The following is a 23,418-nucleotide window of genomic DNA, read 5'->3' as shown; positions in this document are numbered from 1 at the left end:
TATGCCCATATTCTCATATTCTCTCTCTCTCTCTCTCTCTCTCTCTCTCTCTCTCTCTCTCTCAAAAACAATAGTAATAATAAAGTTTTTAAGTCAAATAAAAATTGTGTGAAAAATTGAAATAGATGCCATGCATGCCTTTAATCCCAGCACTCAGGAGGTGGAGGTAGGCATATCTCTGAGTTTGAGGCCAGACTGGTCTACATAGCAAGTTCCAGGCCAGCTGGGGCTACAGGGAGACCCTGTCTCAAAAAGATGAAAAAAATTTTGAGGGCTGGAGAGATGGCTCAGCTGTTAAGAACCCTGGTTGTTCTTGCAGAAGACCCGGGTTTGAATCCCAACACCCACATGGCACCTAACAACTGTCCATAACTCCAGTCCCAGGGGATCCGACAGCCTCTTCTGACCTCTGTGGGCACTGCACGACATGGGTGCACTGACTTACATGGGGCTGGAGAGATGGCTCAGTGGTTGAGAGCACTGACTGCTCTTGCAGAGGACCCGGGTTCGATTCCCAGCACCCACATGGCAACTACAAACCATCCTTAACTCCAGTTCCAGGGGAATCCAAAGCCCTCTTCTGACCTCCGTGGCATTGCACGACACAGGTGCACTCACATACATGCAGGCAATATACTCATACACATAAAATAATAAAATTTAAAAAATTTTTGAAATATTTAAAATAAAGTGGAAGTGGCTCAATTCACACCTTGTTTTACTGTATTTTCCAAACTTTAAGAACCATTATTTTATTTATATGTATACAAAATATATATACATCACAAACCAGATAAAGCAGGAAACAGATAAATTACTGAGACCTGTAAGTTATACAATAAAGCCAGGCATGGTGATGCATGAATTTACATACCAACACTGGGGAGGCAGGGACAGACGGATCTCTGTGAGACAGAAGTAGCCTGGTCCAAATGGCAAGTTCCAGGCCAGGTGGGGCTACAGGGAGACCCTGTCTCAAAAAATAAACAAGCCGGGTGTGGTGGCACGTGCCTGTAGTCTCAGAACTTGGGAGGCAGAGGCAGGTGGACCTCCGTGAGTTCAAGGCCAGCCTGGTCTACATAGTGAATTCAAGGCCAGCTGGGGCTACAGGGAGACCCTGTTTCAAACAGACCAAAAGTAAAAATTAAAAAACAAAACAAAACAAAAAAATCAGAAAACCATGTGTTATAGAATAATGTTATCAGTACAATAGGTATTTGTCAATAAATGCTCAAGAGTAAGGTGTAATATACTGACCAAAGTATATTCCAGGGAATATCTAGAGACCAATCACTCTTCCGTATTTAGTGAAAACACAATAGTCAGCAAGCTTTAAAGAAAATGTATAGTTCTAATGTTTGAATAAGCTCAGACTGTCAAAGTGCTCACATTTTCTATTCAGATGACTATACTAACAGTGACAAATCCAAGATCACAAAGGTAAACAGATCTGAAACGGGATTCAAAATATAGGTCAGAGCTAGATGAGGAAATAGAAATATGTGTAAGTTCCTCCATCAAGCACACTTTTTTCAACCTATTCCTACTCATCTCCTAATTGATTATAGACACTGAATTAAAATTCAGCTTTTCACATTTAAAAAAAAGGCAAAATTATCACTCTTTTTTTAAACCAGTCCACTCCCCAGCCCTGGACATACAGAAGCCACATTATTGGTGGTGCACTGTGTGGCCCTGACTGTACCTGCCTAGAATGAGGATTCTAACAGAGGCTTCTAGCTTTTCAGGAAGTTTACACCCTATTTGGTAAAAACAAAAGACAGAATGAAGTTGTGTTCAACCAAGTCTTCTAAGGGTAATCTGCAGTGTGCCTCCATAAAATCTCTGGGCAGGCACGATGGCATACACCTTTGATTCCAGCACTCAGGAGGCAGAGGCAGGCAGATCTCTATGAGATAGAGGCAAGCCTGGTCTACATAGCAAGTTCCAGGCCAGTTGTGGCTACAGGGAGACTGTCTCAAAACGGGTCAAAAAAGAAAAAGTTTGCTCTGTAAAAAAAAAAAAAAAACTCTTGTCCATATTCTTTTTACTTTTATAACTGTTTTACATGACCACATATGGAAAATAATGGGGTTTTTATTCCATTTATTTGTTTTATTATTTTGGGGTATGCACACATGCCACAGCACAACTTGTAGAGATCAGAGGATAAGTTAAAGAAGTCAATAATTCTCTCCTTCCACTATGTGGATCCTGGAGAATGAACTCAAGTCATGAGGCTTCTTGGTAAGTACCACCTCATGCCTGAAAATGCTTTAAATGAACCTACTTACAACAAAAAATTTGGGGTGATTTCTAATTTTTTAAACTTTAAACATTCATATTTTTCCTGATTTCCCTTCAGCAATAAAGCCCCACAGAAACCAATGGTATACACAGCTAGGTGAGGCATGCGACATAGCTTTAATTGTTAAGAAACAGAGCTAATGAACTATACCATCAATCTATACCTCATACCAGCCAGTTTTAGTTTAAAAACTTAGTTGGCACCATAAAACCAGATTAGGAAGGGACAGAACAGGTGCTGGTCCATTCAGCTTCTGCCTGTCCACCTTTGCCACTGCCACTTCCCGGTCAAGGAGAGAATTGCTTCTAAAACTGCTAACACTCATTCAAGTTAGGCTATAAACATTATACCTAAATGCAATGTCATCAAATGGAAGCATGGATTTGCATTCAAAATATCAAGATAAACAAAAAAAACATTTGAAATCAAGGTGGAGGAGAGCTGGGGGTGCAGCTCTGTGGTAGAATACCACCATTTCTTTCCACTGGGTCTAGTGCACCAGCTGCACCAAATTGCTAAGCAATACCCATATGCCTGGTAGCAGTGACAGCTAGAAATTCACTTCTGCTTCAATTACAATAGTCAAAGTACAACCCAAACATCAATTCAGTCAGAGCTGCCATCTTTACATATGTGCATGCTCCCTGGGGACTGAAGCATCCAATATACATGTCCTGGCTGTAATGAAGAGAAGCTTGTCATCTCTTTAACCCAGTGAAGCAATATAGACAACATGAAAAATTCAAAAGGTTCAGAAACAGTTGAAATAACTAAGAATCTTGTACAAATATCAGTATATAGTAGGCTTCTTCTCCCACTGATAAAAATGTACTCTTCTAACTACACTTAATGGGTTACTGAAACAAATTCCATGGTATTTTTAGAAAAACCATTCCCTTAGCCTGTTGTGGTAGCACACACCTTTAAACCCAACACTTCCAGAGGTAAATGTAAGTGGATCCCTGTGAGATCCAGGCCAGCCTGGTCTATTGGTCTCTATAGTAAGTTCCAGGCCAGCCAGGGCTACAAGAGACCCTGTTTCAAAAATAAAAAAAGTATTCCCCTGATTGTCCAGCACTCAATACTTTGCAACTTTGCACACTAAGGTGCTTGCTGGGCCTATTATATCATTTAACCTCTCTCTGCCTCAGTTTTCATGACTTAAACTTTGAGATGAACTCTAGGGGGCTGGAGAGAGAGATGGCTCAGTGGTAAAGAGAGTTTATTGTTCTTCCAGAGGACCCAAGTTCAGTTCCCAGCACCCAAGTAGGACATCTCACAACTGCCTGTAACTCTAGCTCCAAGGGATCCAACACCCTCTTCTGGTCTCTGAAGGCACCAGCAAACACACACACACAAATAAATCTTTTTTTAAAAAGAGCTCTAATTTGAATTAAAAATGTATTATTTACATGATAAATTAACATATAAGTATCTTCTGTTAAGCTATGGAAACCTTATATATTTTGCATCAAGAAAAGTGTGAGGAATACCCCAGCGTGGTGGCACATGCCTTTAATCCCAGCATTTAGAAGGCAGAGGCAGGAGGATCTCTGTAACATAGAGGCCAGCCTGGTCTCCACACCAAGTTCCAGGCCAGCTGTGGCTACAAGGAGACCTATGTTTCTCTAATTACAACACAAGAAACAGCAAAAAGTTTTAAAAACTAATGTCGCTGGGGCTGGAGACTAAAAACAAAACAAAACAAAAAACAAAAACTAATGTCCTGGGGCTGGAGAGATGGCTCAGTGGTTGACAGAACTGACTGCTCTTGCAGAGGACCTGAGTTTGACTCCCAGCACCCACATGACAGCTAACAACTGTCTGTAATTCCAGTTCCAGGGGATCTGACATCTTCTTCTGACCTCTGCAGGCACTGCACAACATGGGTGTACTTAGACACATGCAGGCAATACAGCAGTATACTCATACATAAAATAAAAATAAAATACTTTTTTTTTTTGTCTTTTTGAGACAGGGTTTCCCTGTAGTCCCAACTGTCCTGGAACTCACAAAGATCCGCCTGTCTCTGCCTCCCAAGTGCTGGGACGGCACCATGCCCGGCAAATAAAATACTTCTTAAAAAAGATTTGTTAAGGGGGCTGGAGAGATGGCTCAGCAGTTAAGAGCACTGACTGCTCTTGTAGAGAACCCAGGTTCGATTCCCAGCACCCACATGGCAGCTATGAACTGTCCTTAACTCTAGTTCCAGGGGAATCCAACAAAGCCCTCTTCTGACCTCTGCGGCATTGCACGACATGGGTACACTCACATACATGCAGGCAATACACTTATGCACATAAAATAAAAATAAAAATTTTTTTTAAAGATTTATCTAAAAAACAACAACAACAAACTAATGTCCTGGTTGGAAAGGTGGCTCAGCCCTGGCTGCTCTTATAGAGCACCTGGATTTGGTTCCCAGCACCCACATGGCAATTACCAATCATCTGTAACTTCAGTTCCAGGGGATCTAATGCATGCACACGGTGCACTTACACACATGCAGGTAAAATACTCGTACACATAAAATAAAAATAAACAAAAAAAATTTTTAAGCAGACAAATGTCCTTAAGGTTTAACAGATGATGTGAGTCTGATTCTATAGCAAATATGAACAATAAAGGCTAAGGTTCATAACACTGGAACAGAGAAAAACTGAGTCTTTAATCATAATCATTCCACTTTTAAAATTTAGAGAACTATCATTTTCTTGTATGATAAATTAGTCTAGAGATCAACAGGTAAGAAGTGTGTAATCCCAGCACTCAGGAGGCAGAGTCAGGAGGATCAGAAGTTTAAGGTCCTTCTCAGTGACAGAGCAACTACCAGGAAAACCTGAACTACATACAGGATATACTGTCTAGGAAAAAAAAAAGTAGAAAATTTTGAATCTATATTTTTAATTTTTAAAAATTAGGGGAAGCTGGGGCCCAAGGATGGCCCAGTGGTTAAGAGTGCTTGCTGCTCTTCCAGAGGACCCAAGTTCAGTTCTCAGCACCCAAGTCAGGTAGCTCCCTATAACTTCAGCTCCAGGTGATTCCAGGCACCCTCTTCTGGCCTCTGCAGGCAACCACACACACCTATACATAAATAAAAATAAATCTTTTAAAAATGGGGGAATCTAGGTGTAATGGCACATGCCTTTGATTCCAGCACTTGGGAGTCAAAGGAAGGTGGATCTCTGCATTCAAGGCCAGGCTGGTCTACACAGTGAGTTCCAGGCCAGCAAGGGCTACACAGTGAGATCCTTTCTCCAAAAAAAAGGGGTCAGGGAATTGCAAGGTGAATCATTCTCAGTCCTTCATTCAGTTTATGCTGTCTGTTACACTCAGTTTTTATTTGTCTGTGTGCACTTCAAATCACTTTTTAGGTTGCACACAGCAAGTCTTTTCCATCAAGTTTTAAATCTAATGCTTTATGTAATGCAATATATTTACACTGATATTTTACTTCATCAGGTGGATTACTAGTACAGTTGGTTTACATACTTTTTGGTCTGGAAGCAGGATGAGTAAAACCAACTTCAGGTCTCAGAGAGCTGTGACATTTTATCTATGTAGCTTCTCAATTTCCTCTGCCCTATTCCCAAATCTGTCAGAAAGACTGAGTCCTGTAAAGAGATGTTTACTAGCCAAATTAAAGAGGAAGCCCTTCCCCTACCTGTCAGCTGCCATAATCAGTTATGTGATTGCACCCAATAAACAAAATAGACTGGCTCAATCCTAAACAATTCCCTCATCACAGGAAGCCCCTGGTAGAATTGTAACTTCAACTGAAAAAAGAAAAAAGAAAAAAAAAATCCCTTTAAACCAGCTCCAACTATCTACAACAGTATAGCAGCAGCACAAATTAAACCAATTCTCACTGAAGAAAGGCTATGTGTGGATTACCTTGGATCAGCCCCAAGATCTAATATGCAGACACTCAGCGAATAACAAGTCACCTCCCTAAACTATGAAACTTTTTCCTTCATCCCAAATAATCTCAATGAAAGTTCTCATGTGAACCAAGAATCGAGAGTCAAAAACAAGTCAAAACAACAACAAACCACAAGGAGAATTATCGGCTCTGGGACCACATCCCAACTGTCTCAGCACTCTAGACAGAAGTTCAAATGCTGTTTTCCTTTCACCCTCCTGCCCCTAACGCCCCGAGATTCTTAAGAAAGCAATATTCACATCCTCGGACCGCTGGCAAGAAGGGGATGGGGTTGCAATTACCAAGGAAGTTAAAAAGGAGGGAATTATTTCAGAACCACGGTTCTCCCTGCAAACGGAAATGTAAACGACAGCCTTCGGGGGACGCCGGTGGGGACATTAAAAAGATGTGCAGGGTGTGTGCATTTGAGAGTCTCCAGGCAGGCTGAGGACCCGGAGCAGAAAGTCAGGAAACCTGTGCTTTCCCTGCTGGCTTCCACTCTTTCCCAACAGGAGAGGAAGCTAAGAACTGGGGGAAGGGAGGGATGTTATCGTGCTCCTACTTGGGGGTACACAAACAGGCCTTGAGGCTCCTTCAGCTACTCCCCGTAACCAGGGTGGAGGAGGTTTTAAGGGACGAGGGAATAGTACTACCCACCTCGGTTCAAAAGGGGAGAGTGTGAAAATAAAGTAAGGGAGAACGAAGGAAGCCAGATGGAGCGCCCCTAAAGGAGCCCCTGGGTCACTCGTCCCCAAGAGCAAGCAAAAGGGCTGGGATAAAGGGGACGGAGGGCTGGTCCGGGCAAGGCCCCACCCCCCCGGTTTAGGAGGGAAGGGGAGCCCCAGCTCCGCCGCCCCGGATCCCCGCACCTCCCCCCCGCCGCCCCCTCTCGCCGCCGCTCCCCGGCCCTGCCCCGGCCTCCCGAGCCCCCCGCAGCAGGGGAGGCGGCAGCTCCGCGCTCCCCTCACCCACCGCATCTTCACCCCCACCCGCGCCCACCTCCGGCCCGCTCAGGCCCGTTACCTGCTCGTCGAAGCGGCTGACCACGGCCTGGACCCATTCCACCGGCCTGTGCGCGGCCATGTCCTCCCCGCGGCCGGGGGACGGCGCTGAGGTGAGGCAGCGGCCAGCCGAGGGGCTGAGAAGGGGTGGCAAGCGTTCCCACGGGGGTGGGGACCGGGGCCGCGCGGCCCGCCGGGAGGGGGAAAGGGGAAGGGGGCGTTGGTGAGGAGGCCGGGGGAGGGGACGGGGAGGGGGCCCGGGGAGGGGAGGGCGCCTCTCGGTCGCTCTCCCCACTAGCGCCGTCTCCCCTCAGCCATCACAGTCCAAGACGCCGCCATGACACCCCACCGGAAGTGGGATCCTTTCCACGGCCCGGGGAGAGGGAGAGCGAGCGAGCTCGAGATTGAGAGCGCGGCTGGGAAAGGGAGGGGGAAGCGAGAGGGAAGGGGCCTGCCGCGCATGCGCCCGCGCCGGCCGCTTTCATTAATGAAAAAGTGAGTCCTCCTGGAGGTGACGTCACCTAGCTGCTCCGGGTCCGGCGGCGGCGCGCGTCGATCCACACTGCTGGTGTCCCCACGTAGACCCGCACTGGGCTCCGGCCCGAGAATCCCGGCCGATCCAGAGCTCGGGCAAGCAGCCCCGCCGCTGCGTCGGCCCGCCCTTCCCCCGCCGGCCTTGGGGCGGATCGCTCCGGGGTTGGAAATTAGGGTGTCCTGGGGCTAGGCTTTCTCTGCCCGCAGATGTCTGCGGATGAGCTCTGTACGAGGCTATGTTCAGTCCCTCTCTGCCTTGGGCTCGCTCTCAAAAAAAGAAGGCGCACCGCACATCCCAGTCTTTGAGATTTTTGTAGGCTGCTGAGAAACAGGAAAAAGATGGCCAAGAGAGATTCCGTGATTTTTTTTTTTTAAAGGTCGCTTAAAACCCAAAGCTAGATCCAGTGACGATCAGAGTACCAACTCCAAAAATCCCCAGCCAGAACTTCCTCTACAAGACTGATGGGCATCCAGGTTAATGAAACTTTTTTGCACGGTTGGGAACAGATTGAAATTTCATTCACTACCCAGTAAACGCCTTTAAAGGGTCAAACATACATCCAGCACATTCAACACATTGTCTCATGATTCCACCCTCAACAAGCCTTTCCAATAGGGCTGGTTACCCTTACCTAACTAATGAATAGAACCTTGGAGGTTCCCGGATATATATACTCAAGATCAGAATTGATAGGTAGCAGAGTTGGAGTGCAAAACCAGGTCGTTTGACTTCAAGAATGGAAAAAGACTGGCTCTCCAGAAACAAGGGCCTTCCCGGTGCCCAATACCAGAGTTAGAAGGACTTCATGTGGAATTGGTTGTGCACTTTTCACAGAAGAGGATCACAACCAAAACACAGGATGTTCTCTTACATTGAACTCTGAAATGAGTTACTTAAAATTTATCTTCTTAAATGCATTTTATTTAAGCCAAAGTTAAAATGTGTTTACATATTCAAAGAGCACACTATAGTCATCATCCAGTTAGGCCACATGGAAAGATACCAACTGGATGATAAGATGAAGCAAAACCACACTTTTCATTTTACCACAGAAAATCCACAAAGCCAATAAGTCCATGTACAGAGAGCTATCTCTGTAAGAGAAGTTTCAAGACTGGGTAGGTTGGTGATCTTCCAAAACACAAATTAATGTTTGATTCCACTAGAACGAAAGGACAGACTTTGAATTATTTGGTCCCTTTTTGTGAAAGATGTAATATGAATGCTGACTAATTTCTTCAGATGGTGTCAGAAATGATGACAGTGCTGAAAAGAAATGGATGAATATTGAATAACTTTGTGTGCTTTCTGCAACTAGGACCCCTTAAAAAGCTCTTACTCATAGCCCCAAATGGTATTCCAACATGTCTACCTCACTGCTAAATATCCAGCCCCACAGTGGTCCTTTCCTTGTCTCACACTGCCTCTGAAACTCACTGGTTATATGTCTCCTCTTTGCCCTGGCTTTTTGCCTTCATCTTCTTTGAAATTCTGAACATGGCTGCCTGAGCCCTGAGTTCCTGGCCTCCATTATCATCCCATTACTAAATGCCTTCTGTCTCCTTTCTCTCCTTGTCTGGTTTTCTCTCTGATTCTCCATTCCTCTCTGATCTTAAGTTCTGGCCTTTTGCTCCTCTTCAGCTTACTCAGCCAGCAGGTCATTAATTCATTTTACTGTGTATGTGGGGTACTATTTCCTCTCCTGCAAACCAAGCATCTCATTGTAGTGAAGGTCTAGCCTTCACTCAGGCTCCTCTCCAATAAACTCATTCAATTCTATTAAGCCAATCATAAGTATCCGCCTGCCTGTTTTACTCCTTTAACTTTGTTAATGATGCATAGTATGCTATGGAGTCAAAACCAAATTGCCAAAGAAGAGAATACACAAACTGGTTAACTAAGGAGCACCCCTACCCCCATTTAAAAGAGAGATACCGCCAGGCGTGGTGGTGCGCGCCTTTGATCCCAGCACTCAGAAGGCAGAGGCAGGTGGATCTCTGCGAGTTCAAAGCCAGCCTGGTCTACATAGTGAGTTCCAGGACAGCTGGGGCTACAGGGAGACCCTGTCTCAAAAAGACCAAAAAAAAAAAAAAAGACTCAACTCCAGCCAGTTACTGCCATGCACAAATGTTGCCCCCCCATGTTGCTAGATCTTCTCGTTATTCAAGAAAAGCTGGAGATTCAAACTTATGCATAAACTCTTCCAGTTTTACATTGTGACAACCAAATATTTTTTTAATGTTATGCAATCAAATAAAATAAGTCTGCTGTCTGAATTTAGCTCATGGAAACCACTTGGACTAGATGTAGTCTAGTGGGAATGCTTACACTGCTGAGCAGAATAGATTCAGGTTTGTATCCTAACTTCCCCTATTCTGCACTCACTCAACCAACATGAATATTAAGGATTATGTAAGTATTAGATATTGCATTTCCCTCATTCATCTGTTTTTGTTGGGTTTTTTGTTGTTGTTTTTGTTGTTCTTTTTGAGACAGGGTCTCCCTGTAGCTCCAGCTGACCTTGAACTCACAGACATCCACCTGCCTCTGTCTCCCAAGTGCTGGAATTAAAGTCATGTTACAAGGGCCTTTTGTCTCCTGATTCTACCCACTCCCCATCTCCAGTGATATAGCACCTATCACCCTGCCCCCACATACCAAAGAGCACAGGCCCTTCAGGGCTAAGATACTGTGTCCTAGCTGCTGAAATAAGTTGGGGCGAGCAGCCCTCCACTGAATCCCACTCCAGGAATTGCCTTCAGCTGAAGAGAGCTCTTTCATGCTAAGCTACAGCACTCCCAAGAGCCTGCGCAGACCAGATATAAGGTCAGGGTGGGCCTCTCTGAAGTTTATCCTGGGCCTAGAGCTCCCTGACAGGATCAGCTCCCAAGAAATGGATCAGCTGAAGCTTTTGCTGTGGCTACATTTAATTCAACTTCTCCTTCTCCTCAGTCCCTTCACTACTGCATGATGCTGACACCAAGGGCACTAAGTCCCACAAGAGGATCTGATCCCGTGGAGCAGAATCACCCTGTGACCAACTAGCAGTGAGGACTCCAGGCGAACCCCCTGTAGACCTTGGCATGCTGTATCAGCATGACTTTAAAACTTTCAGCAATGGTAAAAGGATGAGATGTAGGACTGGAGAGATGGTTCAGTGGTTAAGGACACTTGCTGCTCTTTCAAAGGACCTGAGCTTGGTCCCCATCACCCATGTCAGGTGGCTCACAACCACCTGTAACTCCAGCTCCATGAGATCTGATGATGCCCTCTTCTACCCTTGTTGTCTTAGGGTATTTCCTGATTCTACCCGCTTCCCATCTCCATTGGCAAAGAGAGTGGCAAAGAAACCTCTCTCTTTCCCACTCTCTCCCTTCCTCTCTCCTCTCTCTCAAACACACACACACACACATAAATAAATAAATGTAGTTGTTTAAATGATGGTTATAATACTAATGGAAGAATGCACCAGCAGGTGCAATGTAGCAGGCATTTTTAAAATATGAGAGAAAAATAGTAATTTAAGGACAGGTGACAGGCATATGACACACACCTGTAATCCCAGCACTTGGGAAGCTAAGATAGGACAAAGGCAAGATCGTGACCATGCTGATGAAATCCTGTCTCAAAGCAACAATTACAGTACACACACATATGGAACTGGATAACTATGGCTGCAGTAAGTCTATTCCTTGAAGAAAGCCAATAGAAGATTTAAAGTGATTCATCAAAGGGTAAGGAAAGAAGCCAGAGTGTCTCCTTAGCGACTTGTGAGAAGGCAAAAAAAGCTAAGGATAAAGCTTGGACTTAATTATAAAAGTAGTAGAACTTCAGAAAAATGCTCAGCCCTGGCAAGTCTGCCAGGCCAAGGTCAGGACTAACAGTTGGGAAAAGTGGGACCCTGACACCTATGATGGGATATCTGGGTCCAAACACTTAGAAACCTTTAAAACCACATCACCTGAATGCTCTGAGGTTATAGACATGTCTCCGTCTTCTGTGTTAAAGGCTAGTGTCCCATCCCTCTTACTTGGAGATCCATTGGTATATCTGCCTTGCAAGGTAATAGACACCTTCCTCAGGATCGACTGATACCTGTTTACCTATCTACCAGACTAATAACCAAGGTCAAGTTGAAAAATAACTCTCCTAAGGAAATGTTAGAACCATTAATGGAAGAAAGACACTGTAGCTTGAAGGAAATAAGAAGCCAGCCAACACATAAATACCTGCAAAAGCCAGGAGAGCATGGGATTGGGTCCCTAGATTGTGTTGGGAAGGGAAAGAGGGGAACATAATGCTAAACAAGGCAGAGTTTATTGATATAAGCACATTCCCGTACTGTGGTATCTACATCCTGGTCAGGCCCCTAGGAAATGGTACTGATGGGTTGCCAGGATGGCTCTAGGAAGCTTGGAGAAAGCAGTGGCCTGCGCTAGGCAAACTGGAGAAGCTAGAGCTATGTGGAAAACAATGGAATAAGGGAATGATAGATTCCAAGAAGGCACACACCTAATTCCCAGTATTCAAGTGCAGAGACATGAGTTTGAGGCCAGCCTGGCTACATAGTGAGTTTGAGACCAGCCTGAACTAAATACCAAGGCTCTGTCTCAATAATAAGACAACAAAAACCCTTAAGGAAGTAGAATGCTAGAATGTATTCACAATGTACATGCCCCTCTGACTGTTCTGTTTCTGTCATAAGCTGATGAGGACACAGCGTTCCTAGGAAGCTTCTGGTGGTTCACCTCTGAAGGCCAGGCTGCTGGTAGACAATATTATAGAGTTAGGAGCAGTAGAGGCATCACTGAAAACACAGAAGCAGACCTGAGTAGTATTGTGTGGCCCACAGAGAGCTATGGACATAGATAATAGAACACTAGAAAAAACATGGGTAGACAGACAATTGTGTCAAACGCGTGCTTTTTAAAACCCAGGGAGAGATGAGGAAGAGACTTGAGAGAAGCCATCCCCAGTGAAAGATCACAATCCCCATTTCTGGACCTGAACCAGTTTCCAGAGCCCAAGCACAGAAGAGACTGGATTCTCAGCAAGTCTATAAAAATAATCCCTCTCACCCTGACTGAATGTGTAAGAAGACTGGACATATTTGGTAGTTGGCAAAAATCACACTAGTTCTTTGACTTGTGAGACAAGAGCTGTCATAGCAGGGAAAGTCAAGGGGAAGCCTCTACAACTGTGCCTGTCCATTCCAGCCAAGAACATACATATTCTTTTTTATTTTTTATATCTTATTTATTATTTTTATTTTATGTGTATGAGTGTTTTGCCTACATGTATGTGAATGCACCCGTGTCGTGCAATGCCACAGAAGTCAGAAGAGGGCGTCGGATTCCCCTGGAACTGGAGTTAAGGACGGTTCACAGCCGCCATGTGGGTGCTGGGAATTGAGCCCGGGTCCTCTGCAAGAGCAGCCAGTGCTCTTAACTGCTGAGCCATCTCTCCAGCTCCTTATTTATTTATTTTTATTTTATGTGGATGAGTGTTATGTCTGTATGCAGTGCCCATGGAGGACAGAAGAGGACATTGGATCCCCCTGAAACTGAACTTACGGATCTTTGTTAGCCACCATCTGGGAGTCGAACTCCCCAGGTCTTCTGCAAGAATACCCAGTGCTCCTAACCACTGAGCCATCTCTCCAGCCCCAAGAACATACATATTCAAAACTTCCCCACTCTTGGACGTGATGGGATAAGCCTATAAACCCAGCACTCAGAAGATCGAAGCAGGAGGATCCAGAGTTCAAGATCATAGTGAGTTTGAGGCCATTTTGTGATACATGAGACTCTGTCTTACAGCAAAACAAAAAACCTGGCTGTCTTGAGGTGATGGCAGAAATCAGAGAGCAAGCACAAAGTGGTGGGGCTCCCACTCACAATGCCAAACTAGCCACCAAGCACGCAACCTGCCAGAAAAGGCATACAGTTTTCGTCATTTGCTTTCCATTCTCCTTCCTGCTGACAAGCCAGTTTCAATGCCTCCAGGTGAAGCTAAAAGAAGCCTGGGTCCCTGAGCCTTCCTTGGGCGGTGATACTGGACACCTTGGGAGGTGTCCACCTCTGGCGTTCTGGTTACATAAAACAAGGAAACTCCATTCTGTTAAGCATGTGCATCCAGATTTTGGTTCAATGGGACTGGTTAAGTCCCAGCTGATACCAGTGGGTACTAGGAAATGGAAAGACAGAGGGACTTAAGCAGCTGCTAAATGAAGACCTGGCAGAATGGAAAGAGTGGTAACATTCAGAAGAATTGCTGTGGGTTTTAACTTCAAATATATGTATTAGGATTACCTTTACTTTTGGTAGCTAGACTTTTGAGGTTTGGGGGGTCGTGGGAATTGAACCCAGGGACTTGTACAGGCTGAGCATACACCCTACTGCCAAGTCACACACCTACCTCTAGGTTTTCTCTAAATGCAAAGCTGCCCAAATGAGGACGAGGGTTTAAGTTCTTATATAGTTATCAATGGTACTATTATAACAAAAGACCATAAGAATGTTGGGTCAAGCAGGGAGTGATAGCACACATCTGTAATCCCAGTACTTAGGAGGCGAAAAAGGAGGATTGGCATAAGTTTGAGGTCAGGTTGGGCTATATAGTGAGTTCCAGGCTAGCCAGGGCTACAGAGTAAGGCCTTTAAAAAAAAAAGTGATAGGGGGCTGGAGAGATGGCTCAGTGGTTAAGAACACTGACTGTTCTTGCAGAATACCCAGGTTCAAATCCCAGCACCCATATGACAGCTAACAACAGTCCATAACTCCAGTTCCAGGGGATCCAACAGCCTCTTCTGTCCTCTGCTGGCATTGCACGACACAGGTGCACTGACCTACATGCAGGCATAACACTCACACACACAAAATAAAAATGATAATTTTTTTTTAAATGGGTGATTGGGCTGGAGAAATGGCTCATCAGTTAAGAACACTGGTTGTTCTTGCAGAAGACCCCGGTTCAAATCCCATCACCGACATGGCAGCTAACAACTGTCCATAACTCCAGTCCCAGGGGATCCAACAGCCTCTTCTGACCTCCGAGGGCATTGCATGACACGGGTGCACTTAACTACATGCAGGCAATACACACATACACATAAAAAATAAAAATAATTTTTTTAAAAAATGGGTGATAGAAGAGGTACAAAAAGAAACTGATTCTATCAGTCCTTTACTCCTTTTATCTAGGCCTGAAATAATGTGTGTCTTTTTGCCTGTCCCTTAAGCCCTCCTTGTCTTCCACTCCACTGCAATCCTTTCTTCCCTGACCCTTAAGCACACAGTCATCTTGTCTTCATCTCAGGCATGCTAAGTTTCTAGCTCAAGGGATACCAAACCTCAGGCATGCTGTAATAAATTTGTTTTGATTGGTCAACCAAAGGAGGGCAGCTGGAAACAATTAGTTACAGGCTAATTGTTATCAATGCCTGGGTAACAAAAGCTACTATGCAGACTCATCCCTGTTGATGTTCTGATGGAGCAGGGAGTTATAACTGTTTTCCTCCCAGGTGTTGTAGTAGTCAGGTGGGCAATGTTTTATTCTTGGTCTTTAGTGATACACTTTCCCAGATTTTTCCCTTCAAAGAACTCTGCTTCTCTCATTCATGAATATTTTTTGCTGTAGTTGGATCTTGTTTTAATTCAAGAAGTGAGACCTTGCTAAATTGCCCTAGTAGGTCACAAACACCAGACTCAAGTGATTCTCTTGCTTCAGCCTCCCACATAGCCACCAGCTTTATAATTATGTCTTAAATGTCTCCCAAAATTCCATGTGATAAAGGATTGTTCCCAGGTAGTGCTATTGAGAGGCTAGGGAACCTTTAGGAGGTGGAGCCTCGAATGGTCTTTGAATCATTGGGGGTATGCACTAGATTACAGGACTCCAGCCCTTTGCTGGCTCTTTGCTTTCTGATTGATAAAGGGAGCAGCTTTGCTCTGCCATGTGCTTCCCCCACGATGTGCTGCATGTTCCTATAAGAAATCATCTTGGCATGTGTATCAGGCACCAGGAGGTACTGTTTCATCATGGCTACTCTCTTTCTTTCCTTAGAAACTTCCTGTTTCTAAGTTCTTGGTATCAATTTGGTCATGGATTGAGGTGATGGGCAGAGGAAGGGGGGGTGGCCCCTTCTTTGTCATGGCTGTTTTTTCTAGGGTGGCTCTCATTTCTCTAAGAGTCAGAATCCACAGCATGCCAGTGCCACCCTATGTCTGCTGCAGCTCACATTGAAGGGAAGAGCAAAGAGGAAAGGGATCTCATCCATCCTCAGCAACAGATCTGGTCCCTTCCAAGCTTCTACTTCCCACTAAGTCGCTCAGTCTGAAGGGAGAAGGGGGTGGAACAGAATAGATCCTTATTAGTAGTTTCTAGCAACATCAAAGGTTTTCCTTTCCCAAAGTCTTATAGAAGATTCTTGAGAGAGTGAGAAGTCAGAGCTTAGGAGAGTCCTCTAGCTCCGCCCCATGGAGACCCAACCCAGGGCAGCTTTCCTGCAGGACTCTTGAGAACCAGAGATTTCACCTCTCCCTCTAAATATCAGTCCCCATCATGCCAGCTCCCCCCCCTTAAAGTGAACTCCTCTGTCTGCACAATCTGGGATGGTGTGACAGAGGGGCAAGACCCACCTCTTCTGATCCCAGGGAAGCCAAGAGAGACAAAACTAGTCTCTTCTCTGATCAAGAGAACTATGTCAGGCCTGGGAGTGGAATTCGCAAGCCACTGCAGAGCATACAGGCCCTCAGCAGAACTAGGAACAGTGGGAAACAAGTATGTGACTTCTCACCAGACAAAATTTCCATTTATCTTTGCATTAGAAGAAACTGGCTGTAGGGGCAGGGGCAGGAATATTTGGGTGAGAACATGTGAAACACAGCTATGAAGCAGCCATTGTGGGTGGGGTTACAGCCTGGTCCAGGTGAAATGAGGAGAGTGCCAGGGGTGGAGCCATTCTGGGCCAAACCCTGGAAGTCTGACTGAAAGACTGGAACTCATTGCTCCAAGCCCATGTACAAGAGATGGTTGTTACCCAAGTCCAAAACCACAACTGCATCCTGACTTGAGGCTCAAAAAGCAAGAAGTTTTAATCGTCTGCAGAAGCCAAAGACATAGGTTTATCTTTGGCTCCAGCTATAAAATTCCAAACGTGCATAATTTTGTAATGTCATGTTCTCGGTTTAGATGTCAGAAAGCACCTGCAGTTTACCTAAACACAAAAGGAATGTATGGGAAGGATATTGGTAGGTCATAGCATGAGGCGGTGGGGGGGGGAACGGGAACAAGCAGGAACCAGTGGAGGGAAGTCAACAGGAAGCCCAGCCAAAGAGATGACAAACATGGACATTACCCAGGGCCAGAGCTACTGCAGTGCATGCCCCTAAGCATGTACCGCTAAGCATCATTCTGGCTACAGCATCCCATGGGCTAAGCCAGGAGGCAGGGATAGGAATGTTTAGCCTTCTCCAATTTGCATAAGCACAGACTCTCCTATCAAGACCTTCTAAAAGTATAATTCTCACTAAATAGGAAGGAGATTTAGGTTTTGCATAGTCCCTGCTCCCTCAAAGCAACAAGTAACTGAATAAAAGACTGGCTTTCTGTTTTCTTCCGGTTTAATTTAAAGATGTGGTAAGCTTTTTTAAAGGATTATATTTAAGATCCAGACTATTTAATGCAGCATTTGTAGGGGACTAGATAGGCAGACATAGCTAAGAATGTGGCCTGAACTCAGGAATTATCTGGTTGGAAGCACAGTTGTGATGTGAAACCATTTTCCTGCTCTGTTGCTTGCATGAGCAAGGAAAGTGACATCTCTGAACCTACTCCATTCTGTCAAGTGGGGTCATTAAAATACCTGCCTCACAACTCTGAACTCCAGAGAGTTAAATGAGGTTAATAGTTCTGAAGTATTTTATCAGTGCTTGGCATCCAGAAAACAATCAAATATGAAGCTGTCCTCATCAGATAACCCCTGTAAGGTAATGAGAAATTAACATTGTCCCTCTGGGCTACATACTTTGGGCCAGCCTGACTTTAAGTTCAGGCAGTTAGAGCCACACAAGGGTAGAGAAACATCCAACTGTCTCTAAAATACATTTCTGCCCTCATTCTTGCTTGTTCTTTCATTGTTTGTGACTGGGAGCTTCGATGTCACAGATTTGATTTCAAATCCAGACCTACCAAGTGATGCAGGTGTACCTCGAGTCAATCACTAACCTTCTTTGCCTCTCAGCTTTTTCTTTGCAAAATAAGAATAATGGAGCTGAATGCAGTGTAGTACACACCTCTAGTTACAGCAAGGCTGAGGTGGGAGGCAAGAGGATGGCTTGAGTCCACAGTTCCAGGTGAATCTTGACAACAGTGAAATAGCCAAAACTGTTAGCACAGACCAGTAGATGCGTCATTGGGCAGGAGGGTCACAAGTTCAAGGCCAGTCTGGGCTTAGTTGTCAACTTGACACATCTGGGCAGAGGGAGCCTCAACCGGGGAATTGCCTCCATTGTACTGGCCTGCGGCCAGGTCTGAAGGGCATTTTTGTAAATATTGAGTAATGTGGGAGGGCCCAGCCCACTGTGGGTAGTGCCACCCCTGGGCAGGTTGTCTTGTATTATAGAAGAAAGCAGGTTGAGCACAAGCCAGGGGATTAAGCCTGTAAGCAGTGTTCCTCCATGGCCTGTGCTTCAACTCCTTCCTCCAGGTTGCTGCCCTGAAACTTTGGCTCCCCCACTGATAAACTGTGGCCCAGGAGATGTATGCCAAATAAACCCCTTTCCTCACCAAGTTGGTATTGGTCAGAGTGTTTTGTCACAGCAATTGAAAGCAAACTAAAACAGCTACATAATAAGACCCTATCTCAAAAAGAATAATAAAAGCTGGGTAATGAGGCTGGAGAGATTGCTCAGTGGTTAAGAGCACTGACTGCTCTTACAGAGGACCTGGGTTTGGCTCCCAGCACTCACATAGTAGCTAACAACCACCTGTAACTCCAGTTCCAGGGGATCCTATACTCTCTTCTGGCCTCCTCAGGCATTGCACACATGAGTGCACTTACATACATGCAGGCAAAATTCTCATATACATAAAAAAATACAAATAAGTAAATTAAAAAAATTTAATTAAAATCTGGGTGAGGTAGTGCAGGCCTGAAGTCTAGAAGTCAGGACAAGACCCTGTTCCCCCTTTAAATTAAGTAAATAAAATGATCTAGGCATGGTGATGCATGCTTGTAATCTCAGCACTCAGGAGGCAGGGGCAGGAGGCTCAAGAGTCCATAGTCAACCTTGGCTGCATAATAAGTTTGAAGCCAACCTGGGTACAAAAGATACTGCCTCAAAATTAACAAAAAAAATGGTTGCAGTCACTCTCCTCTCTGCTCCTGAGACTTGCCCTGCTCGCCCTGAAATGCAGCTACCACATGTTGAAGTATTCAAATGCACTAAGCACTGCCCTGAACTTCCCTGTGACCAGCGTCCATATCTCCAGCTCCTGGTGCATCGTTGTGCTTTGTCATTACCTGCCACAGAAAAAAAGAAAAGGGGAGGGGGAGAGGAAATGAAGGGAGAGGGAGAGAGGGAGGAAGGAAGGAAGGAAGGAAGGAAGGAAGGAAGGAAGGAAGGAATAATACCAGGCTGGAGAGAAGAATCAGCAATTAAGAGCTCTTACAACTCTTGCAGAGAAGCCATGTTTGGTTCCCAGCACCTATGTCCAGCAGCTCACAACTGCCTCCAGATCCAAGGGAGTAAGCACCTTTTCTGGACTCTGCAGGCACCTGCACTCATTTGTACACAGACACACATATATACACATAATTTAAAAATAAAAGAATAATGGTATCTACCACATAGCTGTGTTAGAAATAGTGAATCAGTGGGGCTAGAGAGATGGCTCAGCAGTTAAGAACACTGGTTATTGTTGCAGAAGACCCGGGTTCGAATCCCAGCACCCACATGGCAGCTAACAACGCTCGGGTTCGAATCCCAGCACCCACATGGCAGCTAACAACGGTCCATAACTCCAATCCCAGGGGATCTGACAGCCTCTTCTGACCTCCGCGGGCATTGCACGACACGGGTGCACTTACCTACATCAGGCGATACACGAATACACATAAAATTAAAAAGATAAAATTAAAAAAAAATAGTGAATCAGGCCAGGTGTGGTGGCTCATGCCTTTAATCCCAGAGCTTGGGAGGCAGAGGCAGATGGATCTCTTGAGTTCAAAGCCAGCCTGGTCTACATAGCAAGTTCCAGGTCAGCTGGGGCTACAGGGAGACCCTGTCTCAAAAAAAAAAAAAAGAAATAGTGAATCTGATAAGTTCCATGGGCTGTTTAGGATGATGCCTCGCACGTGAGAAGAGTACACATTTTTGTTCATAATAATAAGTATATGGTGTTCGTGGGCTAGCAGTGAAGGAGGCCCTCCCAGGAGGAGTCACTTCCTTCTGCAGCTCTCACCACCTGGAAGTTTCTCCTTTAGTCATCTGGCAGAAATCCTTTGGACAATAGGAAGTCATACTTGTAGCGACTGCTAGCAACAGACCAGGTGGTTGGAATCAGGCAGGTTGCAGCACTTTGGAGTGTGTTCCTTCTGCCGAAGCGTCCCTCCAGAGATGCTCCTCAGGAAGGGCTCCGTCCACTTTTTAGGCAGCCAGCAAGCACATCAACTTATAGAAGGCTCTGGGAAGTAGAACCTTTAAAGCAATGCAGTGGAAGGAAAAGAAGCCGCGTGACAGAGTTACACTCATTAATAACGCATACCGTTAAAAAACAAAACCTTCAGCATGAACCCAATACACAGGGTAAATGCTAGGGCAGCCATTTCTAGTCTCTTCAATTTTTAAATTTGTTTATTGATCACTTTTTTCACATATACAATGTATCCTCATGATATCCAACCCCCAACTTCCCTCCCCCTAGACAACTTGTGCCACCCCTACCTTCGTATCTTCTTTTTTTTTTTAAGTAACCCACCAAGTCAAATTAGTGCTGTAGGACATATATTTCTGAAGTAAATGGATCACTGGGGATCGAAACTTCTATATAATAGTCCCCAGATTATAAGAGCAGGTTCATGATCCTCAGATTTCTTTTTTAATGTGTATGAGTGTTTTGCCTGCACTTATGTACATGTACCACATGTGTGCCTGGTACTCAAGGGGGCCAGAAAGGGGTGTTGGATCGCCAGGAGCTGGAGTTACAGATGGTTGCGAGCTGCCCAATGTGGGTGTTGGAAACTGAACCCGGGTCCTCTGCAAGCACAATAAGTACTCTTAACCACTGAGCCATCTCTCCATCCCCATCCTTGGAGATTCCTAAGCAAAGTTCTCCTAGGTACGGTAGCTCTATTTTAGAACAAAAAATTGAGACTATTTTAAAGTAGTGGTAACTTGGAATCCAGTCTATGTGATTCTCCAGCCAGCACAGGCAGACAGTACAGGGTTAACAACTGAGCTGAGGCAGATTTCCTAACAAGATCCATTTCAATGTTTATTTTATTTCCCTCATTTAATTTACCTGTCTCAGTGACTCTAAGGCATGAAGCTTTGTATTATTAACATATTTACTTATTATCAAACATAGGGACTGGGGATGTAGCCCAGTTAATAGAGTGCTTGTCTAACATGTACAAGGCCCTGAGTTTGATCTCCAGCACTGCAGGAAAAGAAAAAAAAAAAAAAGCTGGCATGCTGTCCCAAACCTGTCCCAGCACTCAGGAAGTGGAGGCAGAATGATTTAGAGTTCTAGGCCAGCCTGAGCTACATATGGAGACCTTGTCTCAAAATAAAACAACCCCCGCAAAGATTCTGTGTAATGAGTTAGAATCAAGATTTGAACTCTAAGTCTCTTACCACAAAGTCTCTGCATTTGAATGTAATGTCAACATTTCACATGGTGAGGTAACATTTTTAGTTTTGTCTTGTTTTATTTGAGACCAGGTCTCCCTGTTAGCCCTAGCTGCCCTGGAACTTGCTAGGTACACCAGGCTGACCTAGATCTCACAGAGATCCCCTCCTACCTCTGCCTCCCAAGTTCTGGGATTAAAGGCATGTGCCACCACACCAAGCCCTAAGGTAACATTTCTGTACACAAATACTATAGTAGAAGTAATGAGCTTGGTTCAGGACTCTGAGGCTTTTTTGCAGACTGGGGATAAAGCTAATATATTTTTACATGATGAACAATGTATCATACAAATGGATACAGCAACTGCAAATTTCTGTATCTTTAATTTTGTTGATTTACTTATTTTGATTTTGGGAGGCAAAGCCAGGGTTCACATTTACTAAGCATGTACCTGACCTTCAACTGAGCTGCAGTCCCAGTCCACACATCTTTTTTTAAGGTTTTTTAATTATTTTTATTTTATGTGTATGAGTATATTGCCCACATGTATGTAAGTGCACCCGTACATGCAATGCCCATGGAGGTCAGAAGAGGGTGCTGGATTCCCCTGGAACTGGAGTTATAGATGGTTGTTAGCTGCTATGTGGGTGCTGGGAATCCAACCCAGGTCTTCTGCAAGAGCAGCCAGTGCTCTTAACTGAGGAGTCATCTCTCCATATAATAACCTTTCAATTAAAAGAAATTTCATGTACCTCTCTTGGGTTTTTGAAAAACTTTCAGGGTGCTTTAATGCTTCTGAAAGAAGTTTAACAATTTCTGTTCTTTCTCTAACAGTTCGTGTTGTTCTAATTATACTCAAAGCTATGTCATTTGGTTCATCCCACCTTTGACACTATTGACAATCAGAGTTGGATATACTCTGCCAGGGAGTCACAGATAAAAGCAAAGCATGAAAAAATTCCATGGAGAACTGCTCAAGCAAACAGAAGTGTAAGGTTGTATATCATATGTATGTTACTCTGTGATTTGTGTATACGTCTGTACACCTATGTGCAAGCGCATGTTTGTATGTGTACTTGCCCACATGCACTACTTGTATGTGCACAGTGTGTGACCATGAGTGTGTATGTGTGATGGGGAACAAAGAATAACTTGACAGGCCATTTCCTGAAAAGCAAAATGTGGGGTTTGAGGCTGTACAGGTCATGATACGCTGTTTAAAGTGGTCACTTTGAATTAGCAAGACAACAAAGAACAGAAACCCTTCAGAGAGCTGAAAGAGTAATATAAAGATTGGAAGAGTAATATAAAGATTGGGTATGAGTAGCTTTTTTTTTTTAAAGACAGGGTCTTGTGTAGCCCAAGTTGCCCTCAAACTCGCCATGTAGCTGAGGTTGGCCCTGCCCCTCCTGCCCCTACCTCCCAAGGGCTAGGATTATAGGCATGTGCCACCATGCCCAGTACTGGGTTTAATTAACTCTTAAAAAAAATGAATGAAGCTGGGCATGGTAAGCACACACCTTTAATACTAGCACTCAGGAGGCAGAGGCAGGCAGATCTCTGTGAGTTCAAGGCCAGCCTGGTCTACATAGCGAGTTCCAGGACAGCTGGAGGTACCGGGAGACCCTGTCTCAAAAAGACAGCCCCCCACAAAAAAAAAGAAAGAAAGTGTAAGTAAAATGATAAATCAAGCATTAAATAATTGAGAGTGCTAAAAAGAAACAGGCCTGACTCTACTGCATTATATAGAAACCAGCATTAAATTAACCTTCCCTTTTACATTTAAGCTTTAAGGAAT

The 23,418-nt window shown here is 44.6% G+C and overlaps 1 protein-coding gene and 1 long non-coding RNA gene across 8 annotated transcripts in view; one reads left to right on the top strand and one right to left on the bottom strand.

Annotated features, from left to right (window-relative positions):
• Positions 1-7,442, bottom strand: part of Nf1 (neurofibromin 1) — a 314,026-nt gene extending 306,584 nt beyond the window's left edge. For 4 of the 6 annotated variants that reach the window (XM_029557899.1, XM_029557898.1, XM_029557900.1 and 1 more), the window contains exon 1: positions 7,254-7,442. In XM_029557899.1, the coding sequence (XP_029413759.1) occupies positions 7,254-7,313 (60 nt within the window). In that variant the 5' untranslated portion in view covers positions 7,314-7,442. The remainder of the gene's footprint in view (positions 1-7,253) is intronic. The other 2 variants (XM_008821611.3, XM_008821613.3) reach the window with 2 other exon arrangements.
• Positions 7,120-23,418, top strand: part of LOC115068170 — a 22,435-nt gene continuing 6,136 nt past the window's right edge. For both annotated transcript variants that reach the window (XR_003847545.1, XR_003847544.1), the window contains exons 1-2: positions 7,120-7,344; positions 22,455-22,615. This is a non-coding gene — a long non-coding RNA (uncharacterized LOC115068170). The remainder of the gene's footprint in view (positions 7,345-22,454; positions 22,616-23,418) is intronic.

The sequence above is a fragment of the Nannospalax galili genome, unplaced genomic scaffold (assembly GCF_000622305.1).
Source record: "Nannospalax galili isolate Female #2095 unplaced genomic scaffold, S.galili_v1.0 scaffold8, whole genome shotgun sequence".
NCBI lineage: Eukaryota > Metazoa > Chordata > Mammalia > Rodentia > Spalacidae > Nannospalax > Nannospalax galili.
This window is presented reverse-complemented; position numbering and strand designations above follow the sequence as displayed.